The 14471-nt window shown below is 37.0% G+C and overlaps 1 protein-coding gene across 1 annotated transcript in view; it reads right to left on the reverse strand.

Moving 5' to 3' along the window:
* LOC116731772 (pleckstrin homology domain-containing family A member 5-like) overlaps positions 1–14471 on the reverse strand; it is a 112982-nt gene that overhangs the window by 10009 nt on the left and 88502 nt on the right. The window contains 9 exon segments of the mRNA XM_032581609.1: positions 331–489; positions 1641–1799; positions 3562–3663; positions 3745–3894; positions 4534–4614; positions 4696–4758; positions 9143–9223; positions 12236–12289; positions 13769–13888. Coding sequence (XP_032437500.1) covers positions 331–489; positions 1641–1799; positions 3562–3663; positions 3745–3894; positions 4534–4614; positions 4696–4758; positions 9143–9223; positions 12236–12289; positions 13769–13888 — 969 coding nt within the window.

Genomic DNA, 14471 nt, shown 5'->3' on the forward strand with positions numbered 1-14471 from the left:
AAGAAGGTCCTCCATCTTGATACATAGAAAACTAAGGTTTTTAAGAAAATGTCCGCTTATTATTTAATCTAAAGATCAATCAACTCATTAATCGATAACTTGCATCCCCTAGTTTATAGCATGAACACAATAAGGTGATACAACACAACAAAACAGAAAATAAGCAAAGGTTTGGCTTCAAAAATGAAACTAAATCAAAAAAGATGGAAGCATTTTGAGGAACATGGATGTGACCCAACTAAAAAATAATAATAATTAAACAAATCCAGTAAACTCAGGGATGTGATGATGCGGCTGAGAGCGGCAGGGTCAACAGGTCAACAAGCTTACGCTCTGCGAGCTATTCCTTTGATTGGCCTTCCTGTCCTCCGGCCTGTGGAGTGACGCGGGCCGCGCACCAGAGTGAGAGGCGGGCAGAGGGGGAACGACAGGGGAGTTCGGCTCGTAGGAATGGGGAAGAGGCGGCCGCGGGGGCGCCGAGTCCTCCTCCTGGGGATTATATAGGGCATTACAGGACAGGAAGCAAAGGGACACATGGTGCCACCATGCAGGATCAGGGCAGCAGCCATCTGCTCCAGAGCCGCTTATAGCCCATGGTGTGTGCTGACCATCTGATTAGCCAGATAGCGCCTCCTCTATTAATGCTGCTTGACTGATGTGAATCTTTAGGGCAGTTTATGCTGGAAGCAAAAGGAAGCGGCTATTTCTGGACACATTATTGCAGGAGATTAATCACTTTTTTTTTTTTACTAGAAATCAAATATGTCTCAGAGTTCAATTGTTTTATTATAATTGATTTAAAAAGAAATCTATAAAAAAGAAGCAACTTTTCTATTCTTATTCAAAAAGACAGGATAAAAATGTAGGGCTGAAATGATTAATCATGAATCGATTATTGAAATAATCATCAACTAATTTAATAATCAATTAATCTTTAACTTGGGCGAACAAACTCAAACAATTGAATAGATTTTCAAAGAAATCTATAAAAAGACAAAAATGAACCCAAATTTCTATGCTAATTTAAGAGGCTAAGAAATGTAGGGTTGAAATAATTAACCAGATTAATTGTGATTAATCCATTCCTGAAATAATCGTCTACTAATTTAGTAATTGATTAATCATTAACTGGGGTATATAGGCTCATATAAAAGGCATTTGCTGAAAGAACAACTAAGAAAAACTGTTCAAAAATATATACATTTTGTATTTAAGATCAGAAAATAATCTCTAAATATGATGAAGCCAGAACTCCTTAAGTGGCAGTTATTTTTTTACTTCATTCAAATTCAGTAACAAAAAAAATCTGCTAATAAGCACCTTTTGCTAATAATTATTAATTTGTTAATAATATTTTTAAAAAATCACCAAATCAGCTCTACACTTTATTAATGTTAAGCAGAAAGGGCCTGAGCTTTTCACGTTTATGTTCAAAGGATTATTTTGGCTGCAGATGCATTGTATGATTTGATATAAATAATTCAGAGTTCACTAAAAGAATGCTAAGTTGATACATTTTAAGAAATAAAATGTTTATTTTGGGTTCAGAATGTGCCCAGTTTTTTATCTGATTAATCATGAGAATCATCGGCTGCCAAAATAATCATGAGTTGTTGCAAAAAACTTTAAAAGCAGCTCACCTCATTTTTGTGCTTACTGAAGTTGGAATTGGACTCATAGAAACCCGTTCCGTCAGCAGCATTTCTCTGAGCTTTCTGTTTATCCAGGGCCTCCATCACATCCTGAATCCTCCAGAGCTCCTTCTGGATGCGGACGTGCTGCTGGCTGGGAGGCTCCGTCTGAGAAAACAAACCAGTAGGTTACTGGTCTGATCGATGCTGCATCAAGGTCATCCATACACAACTAGAGTAAGGTAGTAACTAGTTACATCTATTCAGTTACATTTAATTGAATAACTTTTTGGAAAAAATGTACTTTTAGGAATATTTTTACTTATGAAGTATCAATACTCAATTTCAGGTAATTTCAGGATTTTCTACCCACTGAATGAAAACCAAACATGTTTTAACCAGAAATTCACCAGACACAGACGAACACCTGCAGGTTTTGTTCAAGTTTTGTAAGTTTTTTATTGAAAGAAACTGATTTATAAATTTTTTCCTTTTGCCTTATTTGATTTTTTGTAATTATGTTATTTACATGAATTATTTGCATTTTGGTCTTTATCAAATATCAATGTTTAAATTTGGGTTGGTCTGATTATGTAAGTTTTTTAAATATTAAGACTGTAAAAACATCCATTTTCTGTACACTCTTGTCCCTAGTGGTGTCGGGAGGTGCTGGTCTATCTCCAGCTATCGTTCCGGGTGAGAGGCGGGGTCACCCTGGACAGACCGTCAGTCTGTCGCAGGGCAACACAGAAACAGACAGGACAAACAACCATGCGCACACACACACACCTAGGGAGAATTTAGAGAGACCAATTAACCTGACAGTCATGTTTTTGGACTGCGGGAGGAAGCCGGAGAACCCGGAGAGAACCCACGCAAGCACAGGGAGAACATGCCAACTCCATGCAGAAAGACCCCGGGCCGGGAATCGAACCCAGGACATTCTTGCTGCATTCTTGTGCTACCAACTGCAGCCACTGTGCAGCCCCTACTCTTACTTCAGTAAAATATGTTGAAGTAGTGCTACAATATTTGGATACCACAGTATAAGACATATAGACATGAGATTCCCATATCTTCTCTACACTCTTCTCCAACTGGATGTTACTACTGGCGGAAACACCAAAAAAGACTGACAGGAAGAAGTAGGAGGATGATGGCTTGCTTTAGTTTTTCACAGCATCCCACAGTTCATAAAAAGTTTCTGTTGACTGACTCCATAGCTCTTCTGTAAAATCACTGACTGCAATTTCCCTAAAACACCGCATACGTAGCTGCTGTCAAGTCTGAAGGGCTGAATAAAACGCCAACGTATCCTCTGATTGGCTAATAGATGATGTGCGCTAGTGTCCATATATATCTCATGTAACTGTTTACATCTGTCGCAGTAATGTTTTTTAATTACTTATCGCGTGAATAAGTTTATTCAAGTTTATATCTTAAATTAACTTCTTATTTAATAGAAACACAACAACTGTAAAATTGCTGTATTTTCAACAAAGGGTTTTGCACATATTTAATGGAAACGCAGCTACATGGCGACTCAGAAAATCCCAGCGGTTTTCTATGGAATTAACTTTTTGTGATTAACAGTGGTAGGTTTGTGAGAAATAAAGGTTGCCCAAAATGACATGCATGTGTCTGACTTTTCTGCTCTAAAAAGAATGAGAGTCAAGCTCTCTATTGCTGCACTTTTCCCACAATAAAAGACAAGATAAAATACAGACTTAATTAAAACTTGCAAAACAATACAGTCATCAATAATTCACTTTGCAGTCAGCCAAGAGCCCTCAAGCAGAAACCTTGTATTTGCCCGAAGCATCAATAAAAAGCCTTGCTGAGTTTTCTCTGGAGCTCTAAAATTTACCGTCCTGTATTCAGTGTTAATGCTGCATTAACTTGTCATTCAGTGGAAGATAAAGGATCTTACCTGTGGGCTACCAAGAACTTCAAGCTGCTGTAGTAAATTGTTCTTAGCTACAATCACTTCTGCTTCTATCCGTTCAGACTCCCTACTGGAGCGCTCCAACTCCTAGGAGTGAGAGAAAACAATAAGGTAAACATTTTTTATTAAATTACATAAAAAAGCAGAGAGAGAACAGCTTGAACTCACAGCAGTGACTCTGGACAACTCCCTGCAGGTGCTGAGGAGGCCGCTCTGCAGCAGGTCTCTCTGTTGGATGACGCCCTGCAAGGCGGCTGGGTTTTCTGAGCCCAGCTCAATCTCCTGGCTGGCCGACAGAAGCGCCGTCTCCAATGTGTGCTAAGAGAAAGAAAAGAAAAAACACATACAGGTTATCAGATATATATTTGAAATGGTGACAGAACTTAATTTTTTATTGTATTGGCAGCTAGTTAGCCGTAGCCTCAACCATCTCGAATCAGAATGCAATGAAGATGCCTGTGTGTGACTAAAATCTTTCAGAAATCTGGTAGAAAAAGTTGAGTAATTTTGAGATTAATCTTTTTTGACTTTTGAAACCGAAACATCCATGTTTTTTCTAGAAATTTATTTAGAGTAATCTCAAAATTACAGAGTTCTTTCTAGCGATTTCTTTTACTTTTGGAGCTCAGAAATTTACTTGTTGTTTTGAGAAAACTTCTGTGTTTTTTAGGTGGAAATTTACTCATTGTTTTCTATCTAAAACCGCCCTTATAAGCCATCATACTTCTCTAACTTGTAATCCCGGTTTTAAGTTGGTTTATGATTAACCAAATGAATATGTCGGATAAAATTTTCTCTCAACTCTTTAAAAACCTACAAAAATAAACAATTTTGAACAAATAAACACTACATTGCATATATAATTTAGCTTTATTCCTTTTTAAATGACACCACCATTTGTCAGCATCTGTGCCGCTGTTTTGTCTGAGGATTTAATGATGACAAATGTCTCTTCACCTTCTCCCTTAACAGCTGCTGAAGTTTCTCCTCCTGCATCTTCACCACTTTATCCTGCTCACACAGCCTGCTAATTATGCTCTAAATACACACAGAAAACAAAAGCTTAAAAATATATCGTACAGCAGAATAAATAAATGAGCAATTGAGGAGTGACCTTACATCAATATCCTCCACATCTGGCATATACGTGTAAACTGGTTCCCTGTAGTCTTCTGGACTCATCTGTGAAGACAAGCACAGCTTTAGATGGAGGTAACAGATCTGCACATACACTTTAGGATCTGGAGATCTAATGCAGTGCCGTTACAAGGCTTTTTCACTGAGCCAGAAGATTGAACCCTGAAGGGGAACTCATAATTCACCACATCAGAAAACCTACATTACCCAAAACCCGCAGTGGAAAGCAGTCGGCCCAAACACAATCTCTCTGCAGGTGAAGCTTGTGAATCATGTTTCTCAGGTCGTTTTTCTCCATCAGTGAGACAAGTTTGTATTATTGGAGACGGGAAAGGAAGCCATGAACAGTGGAAACCAGAAGTTTACAAACACCGAATGAAAACACTTAGTTTTTTCTCCCTGTCTGAAGTTAAATCAGACCAAACTTCTCTTGTTTTAGGTCAATTAGATTTACTAAAATTATTTATATTTTCTGAAATCCTCAATAATGAGAGAGAGGGAATATGTTATATTTATTTACTGTATCAATGTCTTCACATTGATAGAACCTGGTGTAACCGGTGTAGTTAGTGGGTCGCCTCGACCTGAGACTTAAGAAATGTATTGTGTGTAGATATTCAGCTTGGCCATCACTGACTGGTGACAAGCTGACGGAAAATTAAAACATCAGATCTGGTCAAAGTAACGCACCAAAACTCTTCATTGTCGAGTGAGGATCTCTTTATTGTATCCTTGAAGTGTTTAGCAATAAGGTTGAACAAAGCACAAAGATCTGAGGAGCCATTTAGAAAAAAAATGTTTTATACGACAAGTCAAGCTCCGGTTGTTCATGCTAATCGCTAACAAAAGATACAAAACTGTAGAATCGCTGTCTTTGATATTGGTAAAAACTTGCTTTGCAAGGTGTAGTCAAGTCTAAAAGAAAGAATAAATGTTTACTCCAAACCAGAAGACAAGAAATATTCTGTATGCTGCATTTTTGATCTTCTTTTATTGTAGTTTCTAAAGGAAAAATTGAATAATATTGGTTTTGACAGAGCAAATCAAAAATCAATGCATCTCTAAACGTTTAGGAACAAAATATAAATGTATTGTGTAAACAACAGTACTTCTAAATGCAGATCGAAAACGATGTCATGTTTTTCCCCTTTAACTGATTCATTTTAAGAAAAAAACACAGTAATGTGGTCAAAATACGACAGATTATGGAAGTAAATAAATATGTCCTGAAACAATTTGTGAGACTTCGAAAGAAACATTAGATTTCAGCTGCATTGGATCCCTTGTTTCCACAAAAATAATGTAGACATAACACACATTTAACAACTCTTTTAAAAATATAAAACAATACAGTCCTCAAATATTGAGACAGTGACTTATTTCTGAGTTGATTTATGTTTCTACCCACATTGGATATGAAACAGCAGAAGCAAAAGATCAGATAAAGAACACTGAAACACCACCAAATATTACCAAGTATTTTTGTCTAGTTTCTAGTGCAAATATCTTAATACACTTGAAATAAGACAAAAGTAACTTTTCAGAAATATATGGGAGCTTATGCATCTCTAAACATTTAGGAACAAATTACAAATATTAAGTTTATATTTAGTTTAATATAACTATATAACTATAACTAAAAATATAACAAGTGCTAGTTTCCATTGAAAATTTTTTTTTACTATAATTGAAAATATTTGGCCAGTGGAACAAGTACTTTTTCTTTTTAATAAATATTATTGACTTAAAACAATCTCCTAGATCTTGCTGAAAAAGTTACTTGTAAGTTAGTTTTGTCTTATTTCAAGTGTACAAAGATATTAGCACTAGAAACTAAGCAAAAATGCTTGGTGAGATTGATGTTTTTGCAGTGTAAATACAATGTTTACTGCAGCTTTTACTATTGAAGTACATTTATCTTACTTGTTTTGATAGAAGACCTGTTTGGTTTCACAGTAAAACATTTATTAATTTTAAATCCAATATGAGAGAAATAAAAAATAACCCACAAAATAACTCACTGCCCAAATATTTTAAGACTCTACTGGCAACATTCCTCTCACACGTTGAGTGGTTCACACACTTTCCCTCTGCTCAACCACATGGTACATTTAAAGCAGCAGGAACCACATGGCATTCCACAGAGAACATGCACGCTCTCCTGCAGCCCCGAGAGCCTCACGGTGGGGTCATGTGGACTACCAGCGACATGGGGAGGAAGAGAAGGGAAGGACACAGACGTCTGGCTAGGCAACAGGTGGGAATGCAGCTAGCTGGAGTGGTGCCGGTATGTTAATGAAGGAGTGAAACGGGTCCCTGAGGGGGTCAAAAAGGTGGCAAAGTGATGTCAGTAAGAGGGCAACCGCTTTATGACAATATGAGGATGAAGGGGGAGAATGGTAAAGGAAGGTTTACTCAGAATATACCAGAATAATTTTAAGTGCTGATTGGTTATATAATCTACAGTATGCTATAACTTTAAAGGTGACCTATTATGCTTCCTTGGACAGGTTAGGATAGGTCTATACATTTTTTGCACAAAATCATTCTTCATTAGTTTGGTCAGTTCGTTCTGACAAAATGTTCTGGAACTCAGCTTGGGTTGCTAGGTAATGGGTGGAGTTCCGCTGGGGTTGCTAGGTAACAGGACTGGGCTAATCTGGTGTCACTAGGTGAAGGACAGCACCTGCTGATTTGCAACGCTATATGTGTAAAGTTTTTCAAACGGCTCACTTTCCAGACACCAGAGAACATGACCTAAATGTCTAAAACCGTCTGGCTGCTTTTTTTAAGCGATAGTAATGAGATTTTTAGGGACGCACCAATATGAAAATTTGGTATCAGATATTAATATTGCTGCTTTGGCTGATAACCAATATTTACCAATATTATATATATATGTATATATATTTCTCTACGGTTTTGAAAACTTTGAGAAAAAAATGACCAGAAACAAGATGTAAATAAATATCGGATATTAATATTGGCCCAGTTTTATCAGGCTGATACCAATGTGTTACAAAATGACCAGAATTGGACGACACCAATGTTTGTGCCAATATATTGTGCATCCCTAGAGATTTAAGTATGCTAAGTTCACGACTACCTGTTTAGGGCCCCTTGTTACTTTAAATCCAAATAAGCTGCTGCTGGCCACGCCCTCTAACTCAACATTTACACTCACACATTAAAATAGCTGCAAACAAAAGCGCAATTATACGTACATCTTTGAAAAGCATTAGAAGAGGATCTTACACGACCTTCAAGAATGCAGCAAGTGGTTTCTTGATAGTAAGTCAAAAACAAAACACTCGTCTTTTCCAGCATATATTGTACAGCAGTAAAACCAGCTTGCTGGAACTCTGCTGGGGTTGCTAAGTAACGGGAATGGTCTTTGTCTGGTGTTGCTAGGTAACTAGTGCAGTGCCCCTTTAGTGTGACGTAATAATCGGGCAGTTTTTGTTTTGTTTTCCACACACCAAAAAATATTAACTTTTTGCCTAAAAGCGACAAGGGTGTTTGTTTTTGTTTTGTTTAAGTGCTTGGACTGTTTTTCAAAGCATTTGAGATACAAATGGAAGTATAAGAGCAAGTCAAATTATGAATTTTGCATAATACGTCCCCTTTAAATGTTGGACTCAGACTTTAGTGGAATAATGAAGAATCTTAACTGCTGAACAAAAATAACACCATACTTTTGTACTGTAACATAATAGCAAAATAAATGATTTTTTTCTGGCTTCAACATGGGAAAATGAAGAAGTGATAATCTAGACACTTAAATAAGTTTGAGAAAATAACATTTTACTCCTACAGCTGAAGACTTTCTGTACATTGTTTCTGAAATATCATAATGACTGGAGGAGTGATTGCATACTGATTGAGGTCTACACTTGTGACCATAATCTCAATAAATTAGAATATTATTGAAAAGTTATTAAGATGTGAAACAAAAGTAGAAACTGAATTTTGCTAACTGTAAGCCACAATCATCATGTTTAACATAAAAAAGCTAATTGAAATATTTTTCGCTCTGTGTGTAATGAATCTAAGAGTCTAACTTTTTCAGTCACCTAAAATAAATTAACATTTCTAATTAATATAAAATGCGAATAAAATGTGAATCCAGCCTTTATATAACCCCCAACACACAAACCTGAAAATGAAGAGGGGGGATTAAACTGAACTGTGGCGAGAACACATACATCGGATTTATTCGTCTTGAAAGTCATGCCCACGAGAACATGACTTCTCCTAATAAAGAGAACAGTCAAAAGCGATGGATGAGGAGGTGCTAGCATAACAAACAAAACAAAGAGACCAGTCTCAAGATGCCGAGAGGACTTGGACATCGAAAAGGAGGAGCATTGCAAAACGACGGCAGCGACTGGTGAGGATGAGCTGGAGCAACGCCTTTGGCTGGCCTTACTTGCTGGTAAACTTGAGGCCTTGGGGCAGAGTTCTCAATCAAAGTGTGAGTCAAGACGATTAAAGGGTCAATTTCCTTCATCTAGTACAGTGTGAAGAGGAGCGATACAGAAAGTGTCAGAAAGTTTACAGTAGTGAACTCGAGTTCTGAGACAAAAGCCACAGCATGATTACACCTCTCCGATGAAGGCGACATAAACATGTGCGTCCAGAAATGACAGGAATGGATGTAGATCTAAGAGGCAATAAGTCCTACTTCACAAACTGAACTGTGGTGCAAAGCACTAAGAGGATTTATGTCTTAGAAGTGAAAAGCTCCTCTTAAAATCTTAACTTATTGTATTAATACTAAACAGCAAAAACACAAAATCTCACAAAATATTTTTAGTTTAGTTTCTGGTGCTTGAAGTAAGACAAAACTAACTTACAACTTTTCAGCAAGATACAGGAGCTTGTTAAAGTCAATAATTCTTTAATATTGATGAAAAGGTTCTAGTTTCACTGGCAGATTATTTCACTTATAAAACTGGGAAAAATATCTTGTTATAAGTGAAAACATCTGTCAGTGGATCTACTACTTTTTAAAACTGATATTAAGAAATTATTTATTTAACAAGCTCCTATATTTTTCTGAAAGGTTACTTGCAAGTTGGTTTTGTCTTATTTCAAGTGTACTAAGATATTTGTACTAGAAATCAGGCAAAAAGTACTTGGTAATATTTTGTGTTTTTGCAGTGTACTAAAGCAGCTGGCTCTACTGTTGCCTTCAATTGTTTGTGGTAAAATAATGTGAGTGAAGAGGTAATTATTTGTTTACAAATATCAGAGACAAACTGTAATGATAATTATTACGAACGTACAGTATTAGTGTTGCTTTGTGCATTTTATAAAACCCATAACATGCTTCAGAGAAGGGAAGAAAATAAGACTTTTTACAGAACCCAAATAAAGCATGTGTGTTTTTATTTAACGAACGAAGGCTTGAGGTGCCAATTAAATTATTAGACAGATTTAAATGATTGATTATTGAAAGAATGTATCTGCAAACACAGTGGTGGTTAGGGGTGTAACAATGCATTCTAGCTCACAAGACGAGACAGCGCTGCGTTCATGAGGCAGGACTTTATCAATATTTTTGGGAAAACTAAGAGTGGATTCTGGGTAAATACAACCAAAACAAATGCAAGAGTCTTGCGCCAGCCGGAGAAATTTCTCACCGTTTTTTACCAGAAATCCTACAGCAGTTAAAATCTGACACCACTCCATTTTTGTTTACATTTTGTGAAGAAGGAAGTTACGCTCATTGTTTTCTTCAGAAGTTTTCATGTTGTTTTCTTCAGTGGTTTTTGGCGCAGCGCCCCCACAGGTGAGGAGGTGAACTGGTTTTTCAATCAGTTTGGATCTTTTGAAAAACTTGCAGTGTGAAAGTGAACTGCAGTAGCTGAAAATCAAATTTTGCAATTTTAGTCCCCAATCGAACCCGGTCTACTGGTCTATCAAGTGTTTAAGCCCCTCAAGTATCTTGTTTTGATTTATTTTTAATTAGAGCAAATTTAATGCTAATCACAAAATTGAAAAAGCCAGTCTTCAATTTGCAGTTTTTTTGCTTGGCATAATTATGATAGATTTTGTACAAATCCTTTAATGAATCTGTAGTCCAGATTCATTAAAAGATTGTAAAATAGCCCCAATTTTACAGTGGAGCATCTAAATATGAACAGGTCTGGGCAGAAATAAATAAACGTGCAGGAAGGGTGTGGCAGGAGCCAGCTTGCTGCACATCCCAGGTTTTGTTTCACCACAAGGCTCCACATGTGGCTGCCACATGCACGCTGCGTGTCTCCTGTGTGTTGCGCTCTGCCCTGCTTTTCCTCTCCGTGCTGCGACATCAGCAAAGAAGTAGATGACTGTCTCTTTCAGGGCCATCAAAAACGTGGGAGAGTAGCCTCTTAACGAGCTGCTATAGTGCTTTAGCTTTCACTAATAACGATGTCGGTATAGCACTTTAGCATTAGCTTCTGCTAACAACTACTGTATGTTATATAGTGCTTTATCATTAGGTTCTACTAAATACCATGTTGGTATAACACGTAAGCATTCACTTTTGCTAATAACTATGTGATAGCACTTTAGCATTATCAGTCTCCTGCATATCATGTAGCACTTTAGTGTTAGCAGAAGTAATGTTTACAACTAGTTCGTTAGTGTTAGTGCAACAAACATTATGGCTAATAGTTCCCACCATTGACAATCAGCTATTCAGCCTGTCGGATCGGAGTTTCACTACAGAAAACGTTCATGGCTGACACAGATTACAGCGTTACAAAGAGCGCTGGAGGCAGAGAGACCAGAGCAGTTGGGCAGATGTGGATTTATCGCAACTGATACTGTTATTACAATATTCATCAATTACATCTCTATCACAATACTTTCTAATAATGGCTCTTCCTGAGACAGCCTCCAGTTTGACAATAATTATCATGCCATTTTAATATCACAAGAGTTTGTGGCGCATGGTTACACCCCTAGTGATCCCACCACACGATGTGCAATAATAGAGAAAGAAAAAGGATAAGATAATTCATAGTCTTGAGAAAACATAAGCGTTGCTTCGACCCTTTAAATGTCACTACAAACCTCCTTGTGTAAATCATGTTGTTGTATGTGTGCAACTGATGTTTTCTTTGGGAAATACAAATAGAGATGGATTAGAGATGTGGATATTTTGATATTACCACCTTAATATAAATATTTCCAGTACAGGAATGAACGAGTGTGAAGATCAGTAGGCTTTAAGTATGAAATACCATCAAAAACCAGTGAAAATACACCACTGTAGTTGCTCATTTCTTTCAGATATTTTAGCTGATTTTGTCTTTAACATAAATGAAATATTTAGAATAAGAAAAATGAAAAAAGGAAGGAAGGAAATTAGGATGGATGAAAGGAAAAACTAAAGGTTTTAGATAAAAAAAGCTACATAAATGTAAAAAATTTTGTATATAAGAGAAGAGAAAGTACTGATGAACACAACATTTAATTAGTTCAGATCATCATCACAGGAAGGAGTCCATGCATTCATGCACTACCCCACCTGATTGTCCAAATACATGAGGTTCCTTTGGAGGTGATGGGAGAGAATGTCGTTCTACAGTCGGCAGCAAAGCAGTGAAAAGAGAAAGGAACAGAGTGAGAAAAAAAGAAGTCCTTTTATTACCAGGATGCGTCTCTTTTTTACTTAGGAACCACAGAACCATGTCATGTATCCAAATATAGCCACAGAGAAAAGGAAGCAGGACAAGCCGATGTGGAGAAAGCAGGTCAGGCACCATATAAAACTGTAGAACGTGACAACATGAGTCTGCGACTGGATGTGTGCATTATGACAAAATGGCCCCATGCAGCCCTAACAGTACAGGAAGATAAATATGAAAGAGACCAAACAATGAAGAGTGAAAATTATCAACACACAAAGATAAATTATTGGGCTCTACTGTTACAAAGATAGCATATTTTATTTAAAATAATGCCTTATTGCTTTTGGTTAGGCCAAATAAAATCAATTAATTGCATGATAGATTAAAATAAGATCAATAATATCCATTGTTTTTCTGTTTTCACTCTTTCTTCCAAAAAATGGATGACAAAAGTCTTCAGTCCGTTTTTTATCAATATTGAAGATTTATTGAGTTAAAAATAATTCCCGGTAACACTTTTGAAGAAATGTGCATAAACCTGACATAACAGAGTTCAGCCTGATCTCTAGTTTCCAGCTGTAATAATTGAAGCTGTGTGTTGACTCTACATCGTTCCTCTTTAGGTCCAAAGTTAATAGCTTCAGTTTTGTTTCTGATCAGCTGGAGAAAGTTTTGTCACATCCACACATTTATCTGTTCTAAGCATTTACTCAGTGATTGGATGTTTCAGAGTCACCTGGTGACATCGTAATGTAGAGCTGTGTATCATCCGTGTAGTTATGGTGGCTAATATTATTTCCTGTTATAACCTGAGCTGGTGGGAGCATATAGATATTAAGGAAGAGGGGTCCTAGTATTGAGCCTTGGGGTTCTCCACATGTGACTTACCTATTGAAACAAAGACATCCTTGTTCTTTATGTAAGATTCAAACCAGTTGAGTGCTGGACCAGAGAGTTCGACCCAACTCTCCAGTCATTCCACTAATACGTCATCGTCAATAGTGTCAAATGCTGCACTGAGGTCCAACAGAACCAGCACCGTGGTTCTTTCACAGTCTGTTTATATGGATACATTCATAAAGATTCTCCATGTTCACTAAAGGTGTTATATCAGTCTCATGCAAACCTCTTCAAATGAAGTGTTACCCAATCTTCTCCTATATTGTGCTGAAAAATTACTTGTTAGTTTTGTCTTATTTTAAGTCTACTAGAAACTAGAATTACTTGGTATTATTTTGTGTTTTTGCAGCATATAATTTAAATATGACTTCCAAACACAACAAAGAGTCATTTTCCGAGCCTATAGTGTGTTGGTTCTGACTCGGCCATGCATGAAGACCAACCAAATCTTCTGGACGAAGATGGATCATGAGAGTGGGTGGAGATGGCACATACACCACACGCCATCAGAGACGACCCTGGGGCCTGACCTTTGGGTTGTTGTGATCCATGTTTAGTTGCATAAGCTGTGCTACAGTGTGGTCCCGGATACTGTTTAGCTCTGCTTGCTGCCGCCGCAGCTTTATCAGCAGCAAAGTCAGTTCCTCAGGCTGCAGGGAGGGCGGAGAGAGGAGGGGACACATCCACAATGAAACAGGGACACACCGTCAGGGAGAGGGAAAGAGAGGAGAAGTAGGGCTGCAACTAACGACTGTTTCAGAAATCGATTAATCTATTGCTTATTTGATTAATCGGATTTTTAAAAAAGGCTCATTGTGTAGACTTTTCATTTAATCACTTGAGTCTTTTTTTAGACAAGATTAAGAGATGCATTCAGTTCCTTTTTTAAAAAAAAGAAAGTACATTTTCTACTCCCTAAAATGCAACAACAAATCATTCCTCTAGTGAACGCTCAATCATTTGTAACAAAGTATTCATCTGAACTAAAAAAATACTTTAAATAATGTGAAGAATTCAGCCTGTTCTGCTTTACTTAACATTAACACAGTGCAGGAAAAATTTATTAACTATTTTTTGGATATCAAAAGATGCTTAATCAGAACATTTTAGAATTTGAACCAGGTGAAGCTAAAACTAAGACGCTTGAGGAGTTCAGGGTGAAACATGCACTGCAAAAACAGAAAATCTTACTAACTATTTTGTTCTAGTATAAATACCTTAATACACCTTAAA

Source organism: Xiphophorus hellerii, chromosome 2 (genome assembly GCF_003331165.1).
Source record: "Xiphophorus hellerii strain 12219 chromosome 2, Xiphophorus_hellerii-4.1, whole genome shotgun sequence".
In the NCBI taxonomy this organism is placed as follows: Eukaryota; Metazoa; Chordata; class Actinopteri; order Cyprinodontiformes; family Poeciliidae; genus Xiphophorus; species Xiphophorus hellerii.